This window comes from Dreissena polymorpha, chromosome 1 (assembly GCF_020536995.1).
Source record: "Dreissena polymorpha isolate Duluth1 chromosome 1, UMN_Dpol_1.0, whole genome shotgun sequence".
Lineage (NCBI taxonomy): Eukaryota > Metazoa > Mollusca > Bivalvia > Myida > Dreissenidae > Dreissena > Dreissena polymorpha.
The window spans coordinates 4,692,617-4,720,297 of NC_068355.1; the positions used below are offsets into that span (position 1 = coordinate 4,692,617).

Below are 27,681 nucleotides of genomic sequence, written 5' to 3' on the forward strand. Positions count from 1 at the left end.
TTGTATTTCAGAATTTAATGACGGCATCTGCAGATGTCTCGGAAAGCTTGCACAAATTAAGCAAATTATCAGACAATATCAGAAGACCTAATTTGGAGCTCACACACAAATAAGATCACCAAAAAAGCAAACTCTACACTTGGCTTCCTAAGACGCAACCTGAAACACTGCCCCGAATCCTGCCGCAAAACAGCATACTTTGCCTTAATTAGAACTACTCTAGAATATAGCTCCATTGTCTGGGATCCACTCCTCCAAAAAGACATTGATAAAATTGAAAAGATCCAAAAACAATCGGCGAGGTTCATAACTGGCGACTACTACTCCAAAACACCAGGCTGTGTGACAGACATGCTGAAGAGTATGAAGATCCCACCTCTCCAGGAAAGAAGGAAGGCAAACAGACTGATCTTCTTCTTCAAGGTGGTTGAGGGGCTGGTGCCAGCAATGCCTAGCCAAGATTTCCTAACCCCAGTCCGCCAATCCAAGCGTAGAATTACCCCTAAACATTTCAAAGACTTCAAAGCAAACAATATCGTTGAACAATATTCAGTTAAAAACTCTAAGTGTTTCACACCAATCCAGTGCAAAACTCAACTTTATAGAAACTCATTTTTCCCCAAGACACTTATTGAATGGAACAATCTTGATGAAAGTGTTGTTCGCGCAGACACAGTTGACACGTTCAGGTCAACTGTCCTACAGTGGGACTAACCACCCTCTCCCCCGTTGCGCCTACACCGAAAGGTCATGCAACGTACCTATCCAGATCCAGATCCAGAATTAACGCAAACCGAATGAATCCGATCATGTCTCGAGATCATCCGAAAAACGAAACAAGGTTGCATATTGATCGATTTTAAGATGATAAAACGAAGCAGAATGTTTGTATTTTAACATGTTTACGCAAATGTTACTTACTTTAGGGTCTTTCTGTAATTTACCTTCTTATCGCACTTTTTGTTGTTGGAAGTTCATATACAGCATAATAGTATAAGACATTGTTTACGGATCTTTAAAGGACCACTGTTGGAAGTTTGCATTTACATCCCACCTAAATTGTTTTGATTTGTACTCCTGTATTTAATACACTATTGTGTTAGGGAGTTGCTGAAAATGTATTATACTAAGTTATTTCATGAATGATTGTCGGTTGTGTTGTTTAAATTAAATACTTCTTTCAATCGTTCATAGCAGTTTAAATATACGTGCGCACAGATAATTGGAGATTGTAAAACAGTCATGAGAAGCTAAGATTTTGTCATCATTTACTACTGTAATACTTATTAAGTGTATCTAAAAGGTATTCCATTAGAAACTGGGTGACCCATTTGGAAAGTGTAAGTGGAACTATTCTTCTAAACGGTACCATGCTATAGTTACTTGTGAAATATGTTCGTATTTTTTAAAAATGGCATAACATGAATTCAGTAAATTAACTATTATATTTGGAATAGTTTTAATTGAATACAATAATAAAGATTTTTTATCGCCTGCCCTGGATTTTGAACCTTGATGCAAAAGCCTACACACCACCACTTCACAACTCAGGCTTTCGAATAAGGCTATAAGTGATAACACTATGTCGGTAATACAAGTTTTTGTTTCATGGTTGAAAAGCGTTACAAACTATTTTTACGGTTAAATGTTTGATATTTTTCTTAGTTTGGAGTGTTATTTTGCTGGCGTTAATGTATATCGCATACATTTCTTTTTAAAAAAAGACTTGGGAAAAATCAACGTTTGTTATTTTTTAAGATGGTCAAATCACCAAACTGTGAAAAAGTGCTTTAAAAAGGTGCTAAATTGAGTTGATGGTGTAAGTGCCATAAAAAGACAGTCTACACAAATAGCTTAAGGTAAATTCAAATTATTTAATACAAATATTTCAGTATACAATATAGTACATATACCGTATTTTGATCAACATTGTTTGATATAAGGTTAACCTAAAATAGGAAAATATTTGTACCATTTAAACGGAATTTGGACCAACAAAGGAAGGAAACATGTTGGTTATCCAACATTAAAGGCAACAATAAATCAATAACTTGAATTTGTTTGTAAAGTAAATTTTTAATATTGTTTAAGAAATCGTAAGACCATATAGAACACATATATCTATAGAACAATTAGAATTTCACTAATGCTCGTCAGAATTCAACTCTATCGTTTCTCTTTGTTATGCAAAAGTTAATTAACTGTGGTCCTTGCAGCTCGGCTAGTTGTATATCTGGACCGACAGTACAAAGGCGGACAATCAGGTCAAATTGCCCGTTGCGCGCAAAGCAAAATTAAAAAAAAAACGAAATGTAAACAACAGTAGTAATAACCTTTCGATGATTCGTTGTTTCATCTTTGAGAAACTGTTTCTTAAAGTACAATAATTGTACGAAATCAGTTATATAAATTATACTTTCCACAGTTGTACGATGCAGATAAACTGCTTTCCACTAATGTCGTCAGCTAGGTACCACTTGTCATTGCTTGTGTCGCCCTTTTAAACCTAGGACAAGCTCTAAGTGGCGGGCGGCAGTTCTGATCAGACACTACCCATTTGTGGATGGCTTCCATCTACTGGCGTTCCTCCTTAGCCACAGCCAGCTGGAGCTTCTTTCTGCTACCTGTGATACCTTCTTAATGGCCAGCTTTCTCGCCTGTCCAACTATTCCCATATCCTGGAACATCTTTATCATTACATTTAGGTAGGTTTATCATTTCATTTATGTACGAACTCGTATGTCTTAATTGTGCATAGCATAATGACCAGTGTCAAAAAGAGCAGTAATATAAATATATTAACTAAGGAGTACATCGCTTTTAGTCTTAAAGAGGCCTTTTCACGTTTTGGTAAAATTACACATAAAAAAATGTTTTAGATTCGCAAATTTTCGTTATAGTTATGATATTTGTGGAAAAGAGTAACACTGAACATTTACCATGCTCTAAAATATCCATTATATGCATCTTTTGACGATTTAAAACCTGAAAATAATAAAGCGTTGCAACGCGAAACGATTGAATAATTTGGAGAGATCTGTTATTGTTATATTGGGATACCACAAGACTTGCTTATATAAAGTATAAAATGCATCACTCATTGTATGAGCACGGATGGCCGAGTGGTTTAAGCGATAGATTTTTACTCCATGCGTCAGTGGTTCGAGTCCAGTTGAGGTTTACTTTTTTCTTTCTTTAATTGTATTCTTGTTTTTTTACTGGAGCTTTTTAGATCCAATGTTTACATTTATCAATATAAACTTCAATACATGCCCCAAAAAAATCTGTGAAAAGGCCCCTTCAATATCTTAATTTTCAAAAACTCGTTTTTCAAAACTTTCAGACCATACCTTTTTCTATGATTAAAACATGTAATAAATATTTATTTAAATGAAAGATTATGTAACTATTTTAATTGTCATGATCTGATTGAAACGAATACCTGTAGTTTTTATAAACATGTAATGGCATGCAATGCCAAATACACATACTTGTTCATATGTAAAATAATAAGTAAATACAATTATCGTTTGGTATAAGGCAGATAAGGGGCCGTGCATAAAGTACGTCACGTTATTGTTTAACCATGTTCAACCGCCTCCCCCTGTCACAAGTTGTCAAAAATATTTGACCCCCCCCCCTAAAGTACGTCACACTTTCAAATTTTTTTTTCAATTCACAACTAATAACAATGTACGGTAGTCCAAAATGCACTTCGTTATTAAACTTGACCCATTCAGCGACAATAACCAATCGAGCGTTGATCGACCCTTAGTTAGTATTAAGATTATTTTCATGCATGCATAAATTTTAATATTATGTTGTGCAATGATAAGTTTTACAAAAAAATAAATATAGTGTTAGTGTTTACATATACTAACATATAAACGAATATTCAATCACAACAAAAAGTTAAACATGTATTCACATTCATCGAGCTATGCTGTTTCCAGTCAAATCTCTGCGCGGAGGTTGCTGTGCGATATTCTGTGCGAAGTAATGTATGGTTATGTACGTGTTTCGTTGGTCGTACTTGCCCATATCCGCAATGCAACTTCCTGTCGGTTAAAATAACATGGCGGACAAGTTGACTGATCGGGAAATTGCAGAGCAATTAAAGCGGTTTGGTGATACAGTTAAGGTTCCGATTGACAAAAAGAAACGTCCAATATTAATAAAAAGCTAAACCACTATTATGCAAAAGAAAATCCTCCACCAAAAAAGGGAAAGACTGTAGCTAAGTCTTCTAAATTGCCTGTTCGTGCCTCAGAGTTTAGCGACGACAGCCAAGACGAAAGTGAAAGTGGAAACATCAGCAAGATTTCATTGAGGAGAAATAAGTCGAAAAACAACTCGTTTATCAGTGATTCGCCTGTTAAAAGCACTTTAAAAAACCGCGACAACGGGGTTAATATTACTACAGGAACTATAGCTAGGGTCGCAAAAAACAAGAGGATCTCAAACATACAGCAAGAGATATACCCAGATGAGTTTTCTGATAATGACACTGGAGATGAGAGTGTGTATGTTGAAGAAAAGTCCATCGGAATCAACACCACAATGAACTATGAGGAAGATGATTCAGAAGACGACGACGATGATTCAGTCATCGTGACGCATAGCCCTTCCGCAAATATATCAACAATTAGCCCATCTACCCAGTCACGGTCTGCAGAGAGGAGTCGGTATCCAGTGCAACATGACAGTGGTCTCATAATTTCTAAAACAATACTCGCCATGCTTGCAGTTTTCTTCCTTGTTCTTGGTGTATGTTACATGTATATTCGATGGGACATGTTCTTTACAAATGAGGCAGCTTTAACACAAACAGGTAAGGTTGATGCCTAGATTGTAATTTTTGTAATCATGTCTCTCTCCATCCTATTTGCATTCACATTACAGGGTTTTTATCTGATTTTGCAGATAGGGCCTGGCCTTTTTTAAGGGGACAAAAATCGCTTAAATGCTGGATTTTGGGGGAAAATACAGAAAGTCTTAAATAATGAATTTAACATATTTTACTGTTTTTAAAACAAATTCAAAACAATAGATAATTTAATTATGCAAGATTTTTCTATTTTCTACACTGGATCACATTAATTTAATTTTTAGCTTGGCTGTTTTCGGAGAAAATCTGAGGTATTGTCATAGCCAGCTCGTCGTGCCATCCGCGTCGTGCTAAAACCTTGACATTTTGCTCTTAAATCAAAGTGCTTCCACCTACAACTTTTAAACTTCATATGTAGATGCACCTTGATGAGTTCTACATGCCACACCCATTTTGGGTCACTAGGTCAAAGGTCAAGGTCACTGACCTAAAAAAAATAATCTGGCAAGCTTTCATTTATTCAAAACTGCACCTGCAGCCGAGCGTTGGCACCCGTTATGTGGTGCTCTTGTTTATATATCAAGTTTTTGGGGAAAATCTCTTTAAGAGGGGAAATATATGCGTAGGGGAAAGGGCCAATATTCTCAAAGAAGGGAAAAAACCCTGCATTAATGCTGCCACCCACATTGTTTTAAATCTACAGGTGAAAAACTGTGAGAAATGTTGAAGCATTATGCTAGTGTTACAGATCAGGCAAACTAATCCCAGGGCTTTCCTTTGACCCGAGCTCCCGGGTTTTGACGCTTGAAAATTATAGAATACTCTAGTTTGACTCTTGAGAAAATTACGTCATGCGTCACATTTGACCCGGGGGAATGTACCGACTTGCGTCAAAGAGGTCAAAAGTTGTTAAGAGAAATCGATAATTGGCTTGGGGTGGAGTATCTTTTGGTAGACGCTAACCGTTATCGCCAATTTCCAATCATTGAAGTCCGCCCAGTAGGCGGAGTTTTTCCCATTGAGAAATCTAGTAATGACCAATTAAAACACTGCTGGTTCTATGACGCGTGTATCAACGTTCCATTATTTATCTGAGCGTTTGTTATCAGCTGTTTGCAGAAACGACATGTATTAAACCCACTAAAACAGAGGACTCACCTGCGTCAGTTTTAATAATATCCAATATATAATTATAACATCCATATTCACAATATTTTGAGAAATGCACCCACAATATGTCAGAATGTATTTCCAATGCTGAATACAGTGTACCCAACCATGTTTTATTCCATGTTTGCTCCGTTCAAAGACGCGCGAAAGTTATGCTGGCATATGTACTGTCTACAACGTAAATTTACACGCTTTGCATCAAAGTTGCTAAAAATAACCCAGGGCCCTCAATCTGTCAAATCCAAGGCCGAAATTCAGCCGCATTCCCCCCCCTGAAAAGTATACTTTTTTCCCCTTTTTTGGGGAAAAATTCCCCCTAAAAAAAATATTTTTTTTTATTTTTTTTTTATTTTTTTTTTTATATAGATAGATGTCTCATGATTATTATATCTCAATTCTATTTTAATTTAATCTTGTCAAACATACTAAATTATGAAATAAGCAATGAATATAGTGCAAACATGTACAAATGTAATAATTAGATAGTAAGTAAAAAATCCCCCCAAACGGGAAAACGCCGCGAAAATTCCCCCTGCTATGGGTAGCGACCCGCTTCCCCTAAAATGGATTGAGGGCCCTGTAACCATAGAACTGGTATAACTGACCGTGTGGCAAAGTAAAAAATTTGGATGCTGCATCTGCTAATTGATTACAACATAGGTGTAATAATTGACCATTTGAGACGGCATAGAAAATCGGCGTGTTTGTCGCACGTCGTCGGTAAAGATGGCACATGAAATAACTAAATCAAGAATTGAGCCGTCCAGGGTCGATTTTGAGATAAATGGAAATCCGATTAGTTAGTTTAAGGAGGTATTTTGATGGTAAACGGCTGGCACTGACATGAGCAGTAACTGACGAAACAACTTTTCTTTTTTTTAACATCTTCGCTACTTTCCGAAAACCGTACCATTCTACGAACGTTGCTATGGTTGTCCGCCAACTATAAATTATCTATTAGCAAAGTAAAGCACTGCAATATCAAACTTGAAGCAATATGTCAACCGAATTATATATTAATTGCGTATTTGCTAGGTTACTTATTACTGGCTTTCATTTTCTGCAGACAAACAAAACAAATATTTTATTTCATTCGCAAACGAAGTATTTCTACCTGTTTTCAGACTGTCGTTTTCGGATACGGTATGGTTCGTCGATTTTAATTTTATTTCCAACGGTCTTTATAACATTTTTTATAGAATGACGAATACACATGCGGTGTTATGGATGGTCTGATTGATAAAATTTTGCATTGTACAAGAATAACAATAAGCAAGGGCTCGAGGGGCTCTGCCCTCTATTCCCTTTATTCTACGGTCTCTGAATCTCTGCTTAATTTTCCGTATTTCGAATTTGGGACAATTGACACCCCTGATATGTATTACATGTATGTCACTACAAGTGCGAGTGTTTTTTTAGTATTGATTTCACTATGCTCACAATGTTGGTCACAATGTATGTTTGCATTATCTCTTTTATTGACTGGAATATAAGAAATAAATGTTTAGATATTTGTAAATTTGTTGCTTTTTAACCAGGTTTTCCGAAGGAAAAAAATGGTTATTAGATTGGCGAATGCGGGCGGGCTGGCTGGCTGGCTGGCGGGCGGGCGGAACAAGCTTGTCCGGGCCATAACTATGTCGTTCATTGTCAGATTTTAAAATCATTTGGCACATTTGTTCACCATCATTGGACGGTGTGTCGCGCGAAATAATTACGTCGATATCTCCAAGGTCAAGGTCACACTTTGAGTTCAAAGGTAAAAAATGGCCATAAATGAGCTTGTCCTGGCCATAACTATGTCATTCATTGTGAGATTTTAAAATCATTTGGCACATTTATTCACCATCATGGGACGGTGTGTCGCACGAAAGAATTACGTCAATATCTCCAATGTCAAGGTCGCCACGACTAAAAATAGATTTTTTTTTAAAACAAACTTTCAAAGGGGGTTAATTTTGTTTGTTCATTTCAAAAGTTCAGTTTGAGTTTTCTCCCTTTATCAGATTTTTTTTCACAATGAAAACCTGGTTTTGTGACAATTTTGTCCCTTGTTATATATTATATCTCAGTAATTTGCTTAAAGTACAAGAGATCATTGACTCTCCTGCGTTATTATTATGACTCATACAAATTTGATTTTGACTCTTAAAAATTTGGTCCCAAGAGTCATTGACTCTTGAGATTTGAGGTCTAAGGAAAGCCCTGAATCCTCTAGAGTTAATTAAAGGGGCATATTGATCAATTTGATGGTATTTCCCTTAACATTTTACCACTTAGTTACGTATTTTGAAGCATTTGTAGTCGTTTAGAAAGTAATATTCAATTAAATACCTTTCTTACTGACTAAAAGCTTTAAAGGCTGTTCTGGTTTTATGCTGGTTGCGAAAGCCATTTTCACTTTGCTTTTTTTAATTTTATGGGGGGAAAGGGTGAAATATAACCTTGATTAAACTATGTTTACAAACTTTTAACACATATTTTTCTTACAATCATATATTTGTGAAATCATTAAAGAAATAAAATGAGAATTTTTAATACATCCCTTCCAGTAGGATTTGAACTAGTTCTTATTATACTCACACACTTTAATCAGAAATCAATTCCACTACAGTACATTGTAATTTTTTATCACAAATGTGGTAATGGGCTTCAGCCAGTCATTAAGCCAGGGGGCATTCTCTCTAAGATGAATCTGTATTCCAGTTATTAATTTATAATGTCATGATGAATCATTCTCATTTCAGATCTCAAGGAAACTTCTTTCATTGAAAATGGGGTAAGTTTATTTCAGATTGTACGCTTAAAAGATAGGTAGTTCTCATATTTAAAGTCCAGTGCATCAGCTATAACTAGCAAACTTTTTTAATTTTTGTAATGTAAATGCAAACACTGTTAAGTTTGAATTTAATACACGTTTAAAACCTATCTTTATTGTAAAGAATCAAGATTCAATTGAAATTTTTGACCTGACTGCAGGGATTAATATCTCAAGGGGGTCTGATATTGCTCTCCAATCAAAATCACAAAAAACTCATATTCATTGTAATGCTGATACATGTAACTTTATGCCCACTGCTGGCATGTTGTCTGAGTTTTCCCACATTTGTGCAACTACAAAATGGCAATGTAAAAATGTTCAACTTCGTTAAAGAATGTTAAAAGCATAATAATTTGGAAGTGATTTTTTTCCAGGTAACATATAATTTCTCAACACAGATAATGAAGGGCGTCCTTCCTTTGCTGCATACAATTCATGAGAATTTGGCAACATTGAAAGGTTAGTTTGGTTTATTTGGATTTATTGGCTTTTTTCAACTTAAAGTACAGTAGATTCCACTTAATTGAATATCGGATAATCGAATAATTCGGTTTATTGAATAGAAATTGAAAACGCCAAACCATTTGCATCTCTTCCCGTTGTAAAAACTCCACATATTCTGATAGGAAATATGGCGTATTTCGGTTAATTGAATGACCAATTTTCTATTGCACACTATAATCCACACTATAATCCAGCAAAGAATGTCATAAATCTCCAAGGATACGCATCGTATCGACGATTTTGACAGACACGCTCAATTGACTGCCTTTGTTTTCATTTCACACCATGCATGTATGCAGCGTCTGTCAAGCGTCACGTGACTAACAGGTGTAGTATGCGAGCAAGTACAATGCAAACACTGGAGTCTCCGGTGTGCAGTCAGGTGCGAACTTTCGAATGCAAACTGTCAAGTAACACACTTCAAGTAACAGTTTGTTGTCGCTTAGAAACAATTAAAGAGTGTGTTGCTGATTAAAAACTGTTGACGTGTCTTGCTCGACAGTTTGCAAATAGGTGATGGAATGTTACACTATATTCTCAGTTTGTGTATAAAAACCTACACAACTGCGTCACAGTAAATCATATCTAAACATGATGTTGAACAATCGAAAACGCGCACATTTGTCAAAACATCGCAGTCTTGACACTGCTGATCATGTTTTAACAATAACCAAAATAAAATCCAGTATTGACCAGATTTTCCGGTAAGTCAGTACACAGTACATTATCTGTTTCAATACTAAACTACCTGAAAGAGCGTAACGTCAAAAATACAGCATTCTCCTCTCTACAAAGTTTTCCTTCAACAGTGTATATACACCCACGCTAATTTTCGCGCGCTTTTTACCAGAACAATACATGAGCAATAGATGTTGCTAGCGTAAGCGTTGGGTAAGCAATAAAATGAATATGGGAAAAATTATAACACGCACCGTATGGCGTGACATTGTACATTGCCGCATAGTTTTCGCTAGCTTTTTGTTTGGGGCAAAGGAAATACATGTGGACGTTTTATTTAAAGCTAGAAAGTGTGTTTTGAATTACAAAATTTTAATTCTCATTTGGGAATTCAACAAAACATTTATATTTATAATGGATTCAATATTTAATTCCAATATTAACTTACGTGTCGAAACGATGTTTTGATTATGCATGAAAAGCACCATTTCCAGGAGGATTACACCTGGTTAGTGATAACATTTAAAATACTGATTTCGTATAATTGAATACTCCGGATAATTGAATATTCGGACGTGACAAATGGGCTATTCAATTAAGCGAAATCTACTGTATTTTAGTCATATCATGGCTGTTAGTAAAAGTATCCACACTTTTCCTGGTTAAGTAGAAAGGATGTGGTAAATATGGGAATTTTCTTTAAAATAACTCTTTTTATTTTTGCCGAAAGCTTTCAAATACTGACCTCATTTTTGCTTTGTGACTCTACCTTCATGACACACTGATCAAGTTCGAGTTTCTTTCCAATTAATTTTTTGGGGGGGGGGGGTGAGTTAAGTGCTTTGGACTTTGAAAATTTCTTTAGAATAACAGTTTTTCTGACTTTTTCGTAAAAGCATGCAGAAATTGATCTGTTTTTTTTGGTGTGTGAGTCTACCTACATATACATGACTTACAGATGAAGTTTGAGTTTCGCTTCTGGTCCATTGAATTTTGACAACGTTAGGGGCCTTGTGCACTATAGACATATCATATCTTGTTAATTTCTATGTTTATGTGCTCCTAACTAGTATCGTTATACAAAACATACATGTACATGTTGATAATATTTAATATTTAGTTAAAGAAAACTTGCAAAAAATATTGTGGGAAAAATATAAGTAAGAACCAGAGATGTTTTTCACTGCTTCTTTTAAAGGCAAGTCGATAAATCAAATCAAATGTATTTTAATCGAAGTTAATGACATTTATTCCACTGTACAGTTTCTTGTTTATTAGCAATGCATTTGATTTAATTATGATTTGTCTCAAAAATGCATGGTGCAAACAGAATAATCACTTCTGATGCTTGTTGCGAAGCAAGTGTACCCATTGTGTACATGTACTAAGTCTAATCAAAGACGACACTTTCCTACTTTTAGCTCCACTGGCCAGAGGCCAGCGGGGCTTATGTCATGGTCCTGTGTCCGTCATGCGTGCCTCTGTGCGTTAACCTTTTCTTTAAACATCTTTTCCTAAAGTACTGGTCCAATTCTGATGAAATTTCTCAGGAATGTTCCTTGGATAAACCTCTTTCAAATTTGTTCAAAATATGCCCCTGGGGTCAAATTTGACCTCGCCCCGGGGGTCACAAAATTGAAAATTTGCTTATATAAGGCCTATTTTGTGAAAACTTTCAAAATCTTTCGTCTATAACCATTGGGCTTACGGTTATCAAATTGGGTATGTAGAGACATCTTATAGTCTTCTACCAGATTTCTTCAAATAATGCACCTGGGGTCAAATTTGACCCTGCCCCGGGGGTCACAAAATTGAACAAATGCTTATATAAAGCCTATTTTGTGCAAACTTTAAAAAATCTTCTTGTCCATACCCGTAGGGCCTAGGGCTACCAAATTCGGTATGTAGTGACATGTAATAGTTCTCTACTTAGTTTGTTCAAATTATTCCCCTGGGGTCAAATTTGACCCTGCCCCTGGGGTCACAAAAATGAACATATGCTTAATATATCCGCGGCCCGCGAAATCTCTCCGCATTTTACACTAGTAGATTCTGCCTAAGCATTTTTAAAACGAGCGATATGATTGGCTGTCGTTTTTCCCAATCTTCCAATTAAAATTGGTTTCATAAAATGTGTTTGGTATTTCGTATGCAAATGGAGCCGTTGTGAAGTGAAAATTAAGATTATTGAAATGACAAATATAATCGAATTAACGACTGGCATCATATAGTTTTATAGGAATACTGAAATGTGTTTGTCAACGAAAAAGACTACTTTTAGAAACAAGAAACACATATTTTGTTTAGAAATGTGCACAGTGAATTTGTGTCGTGGAAACCAGTGTTTCTGTTTGCAATTTGGGAGTTCAGTCTACTTGCGAAGTAAAACAATTTAGAAGAGGATCTTTAGAACATGGAAATAGATAAACATGATTTGATTTATATGATAGTGGATCTGTGTATAATCAGATTCATATGCATATTCTGCTTTATTATGTTTGTCACGCTGTTCAGTTAGTTGAAATAGCATTGAACTAAAGATGTGAAATGCAAGATATTGAAAGGTAAACAAATTATATATATTAATTTAACTCAGTTTAATACATCATTAACACAAGAAGAACACTCAAGTGTGTTTGTTTATATTAAGTCCATTAACCTTGATTGTATATAACATTTTATACAAAAATATGTATTGTTTTGTTTGTTTTCACATTCTCAAAATTCTTGTTTTATTACAGGCCCTATTTTTCAAAAAAATAATTTAAATGAGATCATTTTATGTTTTAAATTTTATAAACAGATGTAAAAATATTTGTCCAAGATAAACTTAACAACAAATTGTTACATTGAAATTAAGTGTTTTTAATATTCAGTAGCAAAAAAGTAAGGAGAATCCAAAAAAATGTATCTATTAAAAGTATATTCTACCAATGCCGTGAACAATCCCCTTGTTTATAACATGACTGCCGCTAAGTCTATTACTAGCAAACTATCAGAGAATAGGTCAGACACCTTATTTCAATATATGGAAATCCTAGTATTTTTCAAAAAACAAACATGACAGGTAACCAATGTCAGATAGAAAAAGTAAAGGAAAGTTAGGTCAAGCTAATTGTTTGTCATGATATCTCTTTAAACCTCATGCCATAGGCAAGTAGTGTTGCCATGATCGCAACATCTTAATGAATTATAATTTTTTGTCTCATAAACATTAACTTTGTTTAACAAACAACCTCTACAAAGTTATCATTCCTACTGCCTTTCGGCACCTCATGAACCTGAAAAACTGGTAACTTTATGTTTCCTCAGGCAAATATCTTCTTTGTACAATAAACAATTTCTTCACCACGTTAACAATCCCACTACACTCACTAATGCCTCAAGAATGAAGTAAAGTTCAGGTGATCTACATCATTAGGTATTTTGCATATGTCATAAACTAAATAAGTAACAGAAACTTTGAAACCTACAAACACTTTTTGGAATTTTGGAAAACGATTCATGATTGAATGAAGGAACTTTCATTAATCTTGTAGAACATGCGTAGATTTGATCTTCAGCATCTAAAAATATGTGAAATAAAAAGAAGACAATATCTTTTGGAGAGATAAATGTACCTACATTATAAGCAAAGGACCTGTGCGACAATTCCCGGACTTTTGTGTCTGTTTAGTTAACACCGTAGTAATGTTTTCTTTATATAAAAAATGCTCACCCTTCCAACTTTAAGCGCCCAGTGGGACGAGGGATAGAAAGAGAAAGTCACATGCTTTAGTACATTTCAACCCATGCGCATTGCACACTTTTTTCGCATAAAAAAACAGTGGAGCAATACAGGGCCACCATGGCCCTCTTGTTTATGATATATTTTCAACCCTTTCCCACTCAGAAGCAAAGTGGAAATTGCTATGTGCAAACAGCATTAAACCAGAACAGCCTGCAAGTAACTCTCAGTCTGTTCAGGTTTTATGCTGTTTGCTGCTCATCAGTATCTAAGGTTTGGAGAATAAGCCTTAAAAACTGAATCTAGTAAGAAAGGTCTTAAATTAAGTATAACTTTCTAGGAGACTACAAATGCGTGAAAATACATATCCATGTGGTCAAGGGTTAAAGGAAGTGCAGTGTTTTTTTTCAATCAAAATCGGGTCCGGTAACCGGACCCATTCCCAATGGAAAAAAGTATATATTTTTCCCAAATGGGAGCTAAAAATTCCCAATGGAACCAAAAAAAAAATTTTTTTTTTTATTTTTTTTTTTTTTAGATCAATATTTTGTTCATTTCCCATTCATATAAGATCAACCTTAGTAAATATAATACTGGGCACACTTGTATCCTCAATTTTGAAGCATTTGGGAGCAAAACAACAACAACAATAATTTCGCAATTTTAGTCAAAACGCTGTGAATTTTCCCAATCCAAAGGGACCCGGCCCCATTCCCAAAATGGTGAAAAAAAACACTGAAGTGCCTTCTTAACAAAAATCAAATTAAGGTGGAAAGTGGCTTCCCTGATTAGCCTGGGCGGACTGCACAGGCTAATCTGTGACAATACTTTACGCACATGCATTATGCCCAGTTTTCCTAAAGTTTTTGTTTTTGGAATAAGCGTTATATGAAAGATATGTTGGCAGTGAGATCAATTTTTTGGTAGTTTAGTAACTATACATGATTTTATCATTAGGATCAGTTGAAAATCAATCACTTTGTGAAGTGAAGTCCTTTAACATGGCTGTGCAAAAAGCACGTCTGTTGAGAGTAGCAGGACCAAGATTTTATTTTTTGTATGGAAGGTCACTAGAATATGACCTGTAACATGATGTCATTAAATTCAAAATCCTATCTATGGTATGCTATGATTTTAATGAGATATGTTCTGTTTGTAATGCTTCAGGCCGCTATGAACTTGGAGAGGTGGATGACACAGGAGCACGTCTTACCAGGGAAGACCTTAGGAAAATGGTGATAATAGAATCTTTGTTCTAGTTGTAATGGTATTTTCTCTTATATATTGAAGTTGTTTGTGGTGAGAAGCTATACAAATAGCTGCTATACATGTAGTACTGAAAACATAGCTATATTCATCAGCATGTAATAAACTTTTGGCGCTGGGTGTTTTTTTAATAGATTTTTCACGAGACAATCAGATTTATGGTCCTTTTTATACCAGGTCTTTTTTTCTTTGATTAATCTAGCAAATTATTTCGTTAACCCTTTGAAAGTTTCCCACTCAGAGGCAAAGTTAAAATTGCTTTGTGCAAACAGCATAAAACCAGAACAGTCTGTGAGTAACTCACATGCATTAAACCAGAACAGTCTGTGTGTAACTCACATGCATTAAACCAGAACAGTCTGTGTGTAACTCACATGCATTAAACCAGTACAGTCTGTGTGTAACTCACATGCATTAAACCAGAACAGTCTGTGTGTAACTCACATGCATTAAACCAGAACAGTCTGTGTGTAACTCACATGCATTAAACCAGAACAGTCTGTGTGTAACTCACATGCATTAAACCAGAACAGTCTGTGAGTAACTCACATGCATTAAACCAGAACAGTCTGTGTGTAACTCACATGCATTAAACCAGAACAGTCTGTGTGTAACTCACATGCATTAAACCAGAACAGTCTGTGTGTAACTCACATGCATTAAACCAGAACAGTCTGTGTGTAACTCACATGCATTAAACCAGAACAGTCTGTGTGTAACTCACATGCATTAAACCAGTACAGTCTGTGTGTAACTCACATGCATTAAACCAGAACAGTCTGTGTGTAACTCACATGCATTAAACCAGAACAGTCTGTGTGTAACTCACATGCATTAAACCAGAACAGTCTGTGTGTAACTCACATGCATTAAACCAGAACAGTCTGTGAGTAACTCATTTGCATTAAACCAGAACAGTCTGTGTGTAACTCACATGCATTAAACCAGAACAGTCTGTGTGTAACTCACATGCATTAAACCAGAACAGTCTGTGTGTAACTCACATGCATTAAACCAGAACAGTCTGTGTGTAACTCACATGCATTAAACCAGTACAGTCTGTGTGTAACTCACATGCATTAAACCAGAACAGTCTGTGTGTAACTCACATGCATTAAACCAGAACAGTCTGTGTGTAACTCACATGCATGAAACCAGAACAGTCTGTGAGTAACTCACATGCATTAAACCAGAACAGTCTGTGTGTAACTCACATGCATTAAACCAGAACAGTCTGTGTGTAACTCACATGCATTAAACCAGAACAGTCTGTGTGTAACTCACATGCATTAAACCAGAACAGTCTGTGTGTAACTCACATGCATTAAACCAGAACAGTCTGTGTGTAACTCACATGCATTAAACCAGAACAGTCTGTGTGTAACTCACATGCATTAAACCAGAACAGTCTGTGTGCAACTCACATGCATTAAACCAGAACAGTCTGTGTGTAACTCACATGCATTAAACCAGAACAGTCTGTGTGTAACTCACATGCATTAAACCAGAACAGTCTGTGTGTAACTCACATGCATTAAACCAGTACAGTCTGTGTGTAACTCACATGCATTAAACCAGAACAGTCTGTGTGTAACTCACATGCATTAAACCAGAACAGTCTGTGTGTAACTCACATGCATTAAACCAGAACAGTCTGTGTGTAACTCACATGCATTAAACCAGAACAGTCTGTGTGTAACTCACATGCATTAAACCAGAACAGTCTGTGTGTAACTCACATGCATTAAACCAGAACAGTCTGTGTGTAACTCACATGCATTAAACCAGAACAGTCTGTGTGTAACTCACATGCATTAAACCAGTACAGTCTGTGTGTAACTCACATGCATTAAACCAGAACAGTCTGTGTGTAACTCACATGCATTAAACCAGCACCGTCTGTGTGTAACTCATATGCATTAAACCAGTACAGTCTGTGTGTAACTCACATGCATTAAACCAGAACAGTCTGTGTGTAACTCACATGCATTAAACCAGTACAGTCTGTGTGTAACTCACATGCATTAAACCAGAACAGTCTGTGAGTAACTCACATGCATTAAACCAGAACAGTCTGTGTGTAACTCACATGCATTAAACCAGAACAGTCTGTGTGTAACTCACATGCATTAAACCAGAACAGTCTGTGTGTAACTCACATGCATTAAACCAGAACAGTCTGTGTGTAACTCACATGCATTAAACCAGAACAGTCTGTGTGTAACTCACATGCATTAAACCAGTACAGTCTGTGTGTAACGCACATGCATTAAACCAGTACAGTCTGTGTGTAACTCACATGCATTAAACCAGAACAGTCTGTGTGTAACTCACATGCATTAAACCAGTACAGTCTGTGTGTAACTCACATGCATTAAACCAGAACAGTCTGTGTGTAACTCACATGCATTTAACCAGTACAGTCTGTGTCTAACTCACATGCATTAAACCAGAACAGTCTGTGTGTAACTCACATGCATTAAACCAGTACAGTCTGTGTGTAACTCACATGCATTAAACCAGAACAGTCTGTGTGTAACTCACATGCATTAAACCAGTACAGTCTGTGTGTAACTCACATGCATTAAACCAGAACAGTCTGTGTGTAACTCACATGCATTAAACCAGTACAGTCTGTGTGTAACTCACATGCATTAAACCAGTACAGTCTGTGTGTAACTCACATGCATTAAACCAGAACAGTCTGTGTGTAACTCACATGCATTAAACCAGAACAGTCTGTGTGTAACTCACATGCATTAAACCAGAACAGTCTGTGTGTAACTCACATGCATTAAACCAGAACAGTCTGTGTGTAACTCACATGCATTAAACCAGAACAGTCTGTGTGTAACTCACATGCATTAAACCAGAACAGTCTGTGTGTAACTCACATGCATTAAACCAGAACAGTCTGTGTGTAACTCACATGCATTAAACCAGTACAGTCTGTGTGTAACTCACATGCATTAAACCAGAACAGTCTGTGTGTAACTCACATGCATTAAACCAGCACCGTCTGTGTGTAACTCATATGCATTAAACCAGTACAGTCTGTGTGTAACTCACATGCATTAAACCAGAACAGTCTGTGTGTAACTCACATGCATTAAACCAGTACAGTCTGTGTGTAACTCACATGCATTAAACCAGAACAGTCTGTGAGTAACTCACATGCATTAAACCAGAACAGTCTGTGTGTAACTCACATGCATTAAACCAGAACAGTCTGTGTGTAACTCACATGCATTAAACCAGAACAGTCTGTGTGTAACTCACATGCATTAAACCAGAACAGTCTGTGTGTAACTCACATGCATTAAACCAGAACAGTCTGTGTGTAACTCACATGCATTAAACCAGTACAGTCTGTGTGTAACGCACATGCATTAAACCAGTACAGTCTGTGTGTAACTCACATGCATTAAACCAGAACAGTCTGTGTGTAACTCACATGCATTAAACCAGTACAGTCTGTGTGTAACTCACATGCATTAAACCAGAACAGTCTGTGTGTAACTCACATGCATTTAACCAGTACAGTCTGTGTCTAACTCACATGCATTAAACCAGAACAGTCTGTGTGTAACTCACATGCATTAAACCAGTACAGTCTGTGTGTAACTCACATGCATTAAACCAGAACAGTCTGTGTGTAACTCACATGCATTAAACCAGTACAGTCTGTGTGTAACTCACATGCATTAAACCAGAACAGTCTGTGTGTAACTCACATGCATTAAACCAGAACAGTCTGTGTGTAACTCATATGCATTAAACCAGTACAGTCTGTGTGTAACTCGCATGCATTAAACCAGTACAGTCTGTGTGTAACTCACATGCATTAAACCAGAACATTTTGTGTGTAACTCACATGCATTAAACCAGAACAGTCTGTGTGTAACTCACATGCATTAAACCAGAACAGTCTGTGAGTAACTCACATGCATTAAACCAGAACAGTCTGTGTGTAACTCACATGCATTAAACCAGAACAGTCTGTGTGTAACTCACATGCATTAAACCAGTACAGTCTGTGTGTAACTCACATGCATTAAACCAGAACAGTCTGTGTGTAACTCGCATGCATTAAACCAGAACAGTCTGTGAGTAACTCATGCATTAAGCCCCCTTTTCACAGAGCTCTGCTCATCTAGTTCAATTCTCAATACTATTGCGGCTTGTTCACTATTATTTTATTTTACAACCTAATTCTGCCTAGATGTTTATCTACAGAGGTTTCCTTTTTATATTATTTCTTACACATTGAAACTGTTTCTAAAGGTCTTGTCAGGTTTGTTTGTTTATGAATGAATATTTTTTTAAAGTGCAATAAATGAATTTTGCTTAAAATGCTTTAAATGTGAGAAAATGTCTTATATGTGTAGGAAAAATTATATAGTTTTAACGAAGATAAAAAGCTTAGAAAAATGTTATACATTTTGCAATTATTAAACTACATTTTTACGTTATGTGGTCACTATGTATTTACCTCATCCGTTATGTGGTCACTATGTATTTACCTCATCCGTTATGTGGTCACTATGTATTTACCTCATCCATATGACATTCTCACTAAAACATGTATTTCATTCCTTTTTAAATGGATCATTTTTCAAAATGATGTATGTTTTGTATTTAATTGAAACGCATGCTGTTATTGCAAATGAATGTTTATGACGATGAACTATATATATGAGCCGCATGCTGAAAAAACTGGGCATAATGCATGTGCATAAAGTGTCGTTCCAAATTAGCCTGTGCAGTCCGCACAGGCTAATCAGGGACGACACTTTCGGCTTTTATGGTATTTTCAGTTTCAAGGAAGTCCCTCTTTACCGAAAATCAAGTTTAGGCGGAAAGTGTCGTCCCTGATTAGCCTGTGCAGACTGCACAGGCTAATCTAGGACGACACTTTACACACATGCATTTAACCCAGTTTTCTCAGAACGCGACTCGTCTGCTTAAGTGGAAATAAACTATTCTGTTCTGTTCTGAATGATCTCATGATCTCCAGCCCTGACACAGAGTGTTTCATGATCTCCAGCCCTGACACAGAGTGTTTCATGATCTCCAGCACTGACACAGAGTGTTTCATGATCTCCAGCCCTGACACAGAGTGTTTCATGATCTCCAGCCCTGACACAGAGTGTTTCATGATCTCCAGCACTGACACAGAGTGTTTCATGATCTCCAGCCCTGACACAGAGTGTTTCATGATCTCCAGCCCTGACACAGAGTGTTTCATGATCTCCAGCCCTGACACAGAGTGTTTCATGATCTCCAGCACTGACACAGAGTGTTTCATGATCTCCAGCCCTGACACAGAGTGTTTCATGATCTCCAGCACTGACACAGAGTGTTTCATGATCTCCAGCACTGACACAGAGTGTTTCATGATCTCCAGCCCTGACACAGAGTGTTTCATGATCTCCAGCACTGACACAGAGTGTTTCATGATCTCCAGCACTGACACAGAGTGTTTCATGATCTCCAGCACTGACACAGAGTGTTTCATGATCTCCAGCCCTGACACAGAGTATTTCATGATCTCCAGCACTGACACAGAGTGTTTCATGATCTCCAGCACTGACACAGAGTGTTTCATGATCTCCAGCCCTGACACAGAGTGTTTCATGATCTCCAGCCCTGACACAGAGTGTTTCATGATCTCCAGCCCTGAAACAGAGTGTTTCATGATCTCCAGCCCTGACACAGAGTGTTTCATGATCTCCAGCCCTGACACAGAGTGTTTCATTATCTCCAGCCCTGACACAGAGTGTTTCATGATCTCCAGCACTGACACAGAGTGTTTCATGATCTCCAGCACTGACACAGAGTGTTTCATGATCTCCAGCCCTGACACAGAGTGTTTCATGATCTCCAGCACTGACACAGAGTGTTTCATGATCTCCAGCCCTGACACAGAGTGTTTCATGATCTCCAGCCCTGACACAGAGTGTTTCATGATCTCCAGCCCTGACACAGAGTGTTTCATGATCTCCAGCACTGACACAGAGTGTTTCATGATCTCCAGCACTGACACAGAGTGTTTCATGATCTCCAGCACTGACACAGAGTGTTTCATGATCTCCAGCCCTGACACAGAGTGTTTCATGATCTCCAGCCCTGACACAGAGTGTTTCATGATCTCCAGCCCTGACACAGAGTGTTTCATGATCTCCAGCCCTGACACAGAGTGTTTCATGATCTCCAGCACTGACACAGAGTGTTTCATGATCTCCAGCTCTGACACAGAGTGTTTCATGATCTCCAGCCCTGACACAGAGTGTTTCATGATCTCCAGCCCTGACACAGTGTTTCATGATCTCCAGCCCTGACACAGAGTGTTTCATGATCTCCAGCCCTGACACAGAGTGTTTCATGATCCCCAGCCCTGACACAGAGTGTTTCATGATCTCCAGCCCTGACACAGAGTGTTTCATGATCTCCAGCACTGACACAGAGTGTTTCATGATCTCCAGCCCTGACACAGAGTGTTTCATGATCTCCAGCCCTGACTCAGAGTGTTTCATGATCTCCAGCCCTGACACAGAGTGTTTCATGATCTCCAGCCCTGACACAGAGTGTTTCATGATCTCCAGCCCTGACACAGAGTGTTTCATGTTTATTTGCAGGCTGCAGAGACGAAAGACAAAGATGAACTTGTGCAGCTCTGCCTTCTACTGATATTAAGAAACAAAAAGTGGGATATTATGTAAGTACCAGGAACAGCTTTTTGTTTTTTCATTTGAATCATAGATTCTGACAAGATATGTAATGGTGCCGCCTTTAGAATTTAGACTATTTATTTTATAGTTAGAGCTACATAATGCTCTGGTTTAGCTTAATATGCAACATCTCGTCATCAGAGTTGTTACTGCAGGTATTCAATTGAACCTTAAAGTATGAGTTTTGGGTCATTGTTTGAGGTCACTGACCAAGTTCCATAACCCTGACCTGCAATTTAGCAGAATTTTGACCTATTTGTTTACTTAAAAAAATATGGATAAAGTTTGCGTTCAACTACTGCATATCTCTAAATCAGTAATCTACTGTGAACAGCAGGATAATGTCCTCTTTTGTACTCATGTTAAGGTTTGCAAGCAAATTGAAAGTTAGGTTACAGTTTGCATGCAACACTGTGGTCGCAAACCAAGGCCCATAACTTTGACCTGTCATTTAGCAGAATTAAGCCCTCAATTAACGGTACTACTAAATTCAGTTTAACCTTTGCATGCAACATCTCCATATATCTGTATATGCACAACAGATATTGGAATAAAACTTAACACTTGCTAAGAAAATACATTATTCATAACAGCTTGTATAGTATATATTGAAAAAAACTTCAATTGTTTTCTCTAGAACCACAAGGGTCAATAAAGGGTTTAATATTTTGTATGTGATATGGTATGGTGGTCCTGTACTTAGTTTGCTCAAAGCATGCTTCCTGGTGTCGAAATTGGCCCAGGCTAGTTTTATCGATAAAGGATCCATCGGGATTGATCTGACGCCTAAAAAGCTTATTTCAATTAGAAGTTTACAAAATCAATTAATTCAATACAAGTTGACTGATACTTTTGATTTTTTCCTGTGACGAAAGGGACATCTTTTTTAATGATTAATACAAATATTTTGTTGAGTGTTTGAGATAGACGCATTAAGCAACCATTTAATAAATACTTCGTCTTGTTAAAAGGTAATTTTATTTTAAGCTCAGGTTAGAAGTATGTGCTCATGGTGAAATATTGTGGTTACCTGATGTCTGGTTTGGTCAAACTAAAATCCAGTAGTTCTTGACTCCTTCAGCCAACTTTTTGCAGAGAGATGCTATCAATGCATGGCTCTAATGCAAGCAGATTGTTGTGCTTTACCCTTTCCCCCATAAGAAGCGAAGTGAAAATGGCTTTTGCAAGCTGCAACAAACCAGAACAGCCTGTGAGTAGCTCACAGTCTGTTCAGGTTTTCTGCTGTTTGCTGCTCATCAGTATCTAAGGGATAAAATTGAAGCCTTTAAAATTTGAATATACTGTGAAACCATTATTAATCGTCAGGCATTAATTTTCATAAATTTCGTCAGTCGACCGATCGGCGAATTTAAGATCCTAACGAACAATCATGCTCTATGTTTGAACAAAAACAAACACTTAGTTGAACAATATTTTAAAACTATACCATAGACATGAGGCATTAAATTCCAACATAATCCATGCACACATTCACTGCTGTTTTGTAATCAAGATTAATCCGGTTTTGACACAAAGGGATGTAGATTACACAAGGCACTTAACTGACACGTTACACTTCTTTAAAACGCGTGTGCAGTACAGCTGTATCGAATGCGTTGACTTCGTTTATGTAGAATGGTAATGAATTAGCGCTAATTGTTTATAACTTTATTACCCATTAGGTGCATTGTGTTTTTCAGGGGTGTTGCATATTAGCCATCACGCAGCGAATGCCGATGAAAGATTATAAACCAAATGAAAAGTTGACGATGTGTGATCAAGAGATTAAGACTAATTGGCAATTGGCTTCGTTGTTACAAACACTCGTTAACGGTTATTCGATCCGCTTATCATAACAATGAACGTGTGAATGGCATACATTAAGAGGGTCCATTACTGTCCCTTGATAACATAAGACTAGTTAATTGGCATGTGACAAACAGGCCCCACCTCCTGCAGTGATTCTCAAGTGTGTTCCCGCATTCGTACCACGATTATTCGCAACTGCGATTGATCGCGAATATGTATTACACACAAATCGGATATTGACTGACGCATTTTTTTTGAAAATTCAAAATCAGAAATCGGCGAATTTAAGTGCTGACGAAATCGTCATTTTTATAAAAATGACGAAATTTTGTGCTGTCGAAAATAAATGGTTTCACAGTAGTAAGAAAGGTCTTGAATTAAATTTAACTTTCTGAAGGACCACACATGCATCAAAATGCCTGTCTAAGTGGTAAAGGATTATCTGACATTGACACAGCAGCCAGTTTGGCTTTTCCTTGGAATTTCATTTTCCCAAATGAAATCTTTCGCGAGACCACTTTTATTGGGCAATTAATTTGCAGTGACTTTGTAGGACACTGCAGAGTTCAAGTTGTGCCATTAATTAGATAATTAAGTGGTTTGCACACATGGCATGGAAAACAATCAGGAAAGTGGCATGGAAAACACTGTGGACATTTGCATATAACTTTCAGAGCGTACACGGAGGACGGTATGACAGCAGACTACTCGACGGATGTGCACTATCTGGAGAGTCGCTATGGTAACCTGCCCCTCTCCAGTCGGGTGATGCTGGCACTCTACAGGGTGCTCTATGGCCTCGCTATGCTGATCATGTGTAAGTGGGGTCAATATTGCCTCTGTGTGGGAAATATGGGCTTAATGCTTCTGTGTGGGAAATATGGGCTTAATGCTTGTGTGTGGGAAATATGGGCTTAATGCTTGTGTGTGGGAAATATGGGCTTAATGCTTGTGTGTGGGAAATATGGGCTTAATGCTTGTGTGTGGGAAATATGGGCTTTATGCTTGTGTGTGGGAAATATAGGCTTAATGCTTGTGTGTGGGAAATATTGGCTTAATGCTTGTGTGTGGGAAATATGGGTTTAATGCTTGTGTGTGGGAAATATGGGCTTAATGCTTGTGTGTGGGAAAATATGGGCTTAATGCTTCTGTGTGGGAAATATGGGCTTAATGCTTGTGTGTGGGAAATATGGGCTTAATACTTCTGTGTGGGAAATATGGGCTTAATGCTTGTGTGTGGGAAATATGGGCTTAATGCTTGTGTGTGGGAAATATGGGCTTAATGCTTGTGTGTGGGAAATATGGGCTTAATGCTTGTGTGTGGGAAATATGGGCTTAATGCTTGTGTGTGGGAAATATGGGCTTAATGCTTGTGTGTGGGAAATATGGGCTTAATGCTTGTGTGTGGGAAATATGGGCTTAATGCTTGTGTGTGGGAAATATGGGCTTAATGCTTGTGTGTGGGAAATATGGGCTTAATGCTTGTGTCTAAAGTGTCGTCCAAGATAAGCCTGTGCTCTTTGCTCAGGCTAATCTGGGACAACACTTTTTGTTTAAACTGATTTTTTTTTAGATGAGACTTTTTTAAAATGGAAAATTCCATAAAGCAGAAAGTGTCATCCTTGATTAGCCTTTGCGAAATGCGCAGGCTAATCAGGTAGACACTTATGCACATTCTTTACGCCCATGTTTTCTAGAACAAGCTAAATACATAATCTGTAAAAGTTGTATGACCTTGGCCAGCCAGTAAAACAGAACAAGGTCTTATTAAAATTGACCATGACTCTGGTCTGATTTTAAGGTCATTATGCCACAGTTCCACGGCACAGAGGTTTGTAATACACAGGCTTGTAATGAGGTCCTGTTTTGTGATAACTTCTTGTAAAGTTTCTACTTGTTAGCTAAAAGGGTTGTTGTTACAAGTTAAATGCAGTTCTAGTCTGCAATAATTTTGAGATTGTAAACCATGTGGTTGGTTGTGGGAATTTTTCAGACTCATTTGCAGCAGAAAATGAATCAGGCATTTTATAGTGTAGTATTTTCATCAAATGTTTATTCACTTATAAAATTATCATCTTGGTCACCAATTTTTCTACTAAATGAAATTATTTCGGATCTAACAATAGAAAAACTAACAAAAATAGTCTTAAAAAATGTGATTTAGGTCAAAACAGCTTGTATATCTAGGCCTATATTTCCCATTTCAGGTGTACTGTTTGGTGTGATAGGTATTTACTACTTGAGGTGGCAGAACAAGAGGAAGGAGAAGGAACAACAGAAGGTCTACGAACTTGTCGAGAAAATCATAGGCAAGTCTTTTTGTGTAGTACTTTGGGTGTGATTGTTTTGGTCAAGAAAATCATAGATAAGTCTGTGAGTTACAGAGGGTGTGATTGAAATGGCCAAAGACAGTGTAATTGATTTGACTGAGAACTTCGTAGGCAAGTCTGTGTGTATTATATAGGATGTGATTGAATTGGTCAAGAGAGACAGAGTGATTGATTGACAGATCAACCCATGTTCACGCCTCTACTGACTTGGGGCCATATAACATGTGTTGTCTTTTTTTTCCACCATTTTGGGAATGGGGCCGGGTCCCTTTGGATTGGGAAAATTCGCGGCGTTTTGACTAAAATTGGGAAATTAGTGTTGTTGTTGTTTTGCTAAAAAATGCTTTAAAATTGAGAATATGTGTTTTAGTATTATATCTACTTATGGTTTTTCACCAAAGTATTTTTGTTTAAGTCCGACTGAATGCCAGTAATTTCAATTGTTTTTTCAAAGCCAATCAGTCTTAGACCTAAAATAAAATGATCGCAGATGGTGAGTTTGATTTAAATTGTTGAGAAACTCATGCAAGTTTGAGTCTGTTATATGGAAGGTATGCCAAAAATATGAATTGGAAAATCACAGGCAAGTCTATGTGTTATATTCACAGAGTGTAATTTAGCTATAGGCATATCGCATGATGTGATTATATTGGTCAGAAATAATAGGAAAGTGTGAAATTGGAATGTGTCTGCAATAAACACTGAATGTTTATAATATAATTTTGGATATGTTGAGAACTTATAGACAACTCATCCAAGAAAATTAATTAATTCATAGCGGACCCCTTGAATAAAAACATTATGGTACTTTGTGATCCTACAACAGAGATATTGAAAAGTTGTGGTTTTGAAAGTATTATCAATGAAATAGACCAACTGTTAAATGATAGAATGTACATTCATTTTTACAAAGGATGATACCTATCATTGTCAGTCACAATGTTCGTGATACCTATCATTGTCAGTCACAATGTTCGGAATATTTGAGCTTTGCTCTTGGAAAACTGGACATAATTCATGTGCATTAGGTGTATTCCTAGATTAGCTCATGCAGTCCGAACAGGCTTATCATGGATGACACTTTCCACTTATATGTAATTTTTTGTTCAAAGAGAGTGGGACGATTGAACTTTACCGGTACGCAACACTTAACATCAAACAGCGTACCCTAATCCTAACCCTTAACACCTAACACATAACAACTAACGCAACACCTTATAATCCTTTTTATCCTATATATTTCCTTAGTATCGGGGGCTACCGCCCCCAAACCCCCGCTTTGTCGATGGTGGTAAACAACTGCGTACCGGTAAAGTTCAATCTAGCCAAGGAAGTCCCTTCTTAAAGATAATCCATTCTAGGCAGAAAGCGTTATCCCTGATAAGTATGTTTAGTAAGCCCAGTTGTCCTAGAACGAGGCTCATTTGATTTTGTTTGTAGAAATGCTGAAGGACAATTATGAGGTGTCAGAGCGCAAGAACGACCCTAAGAACTACCCGCCATACATGGCTGTACAACATGTCAGGGACCAGCTCATTCCCGTGCCAAAAAGGTTTGAGCTCATTTGAGATGCATTCTGGGAAAGCTGTGGTTTATACATGTGCAGTCCGTGCAGGCAAATCAGGGACGGCACTATCCCCCTTTATTTAATTTTCATTTAAAGGGAGTCTGTTGTAAAAGAACAATCAAGTGTTAGAGGAAAATATTAAAATATGAGGAGAGAGGAAGTCACTTACAGGAAATGGGCCCTGTTAATCACATTTCAATTTAAGTAGTAGGTTATTGTCCCCCGCCAAAGCTGTAGGGATATGGAATTG

At 37.2% G+C, this 27,681-nt stretch overlaps 1 protein-coding gene across 1 annotated transcript in view; it reads left to right on the forward strand.

Moving 5' to 3' along the window:
- The first annotated feature begins 4,060 nt into the window (after positions 1-4,060).
- LOC127869072 (inner nuclear membrane protein Man1-like) overlaps positions 4,061-27,681 on the forward strand; it is a 44,207-nt gene continuing 20,586 nt past the window's right edge. Inside the window, 9 exon segments of the mRNA XM_052411357.1 lie at positions 4,061-4,172; positions 4,175-4,831; positions 8,746-8,777; positions 9,194-9,278; positions 14,896-14,963; positions 21,633-21,712; positions 24,209-24,351; positions 25,742-25,843; positions 27,305-27,416. Of these exon segments, the coding sequence (XP_052267317.1) occupies positions 4,076-4,172; positions 4,175-4,831; positions 8,746-8,777; positions 9,194-9,278; positions 14,896-14,963; positions 21,633-21,712; positions 24,209-24,351; positions 25,742-25,843; positions 27,305-27,416 (1,376 nt within the window). The 5' untranslated portion in view covers positions 4,061-4,075.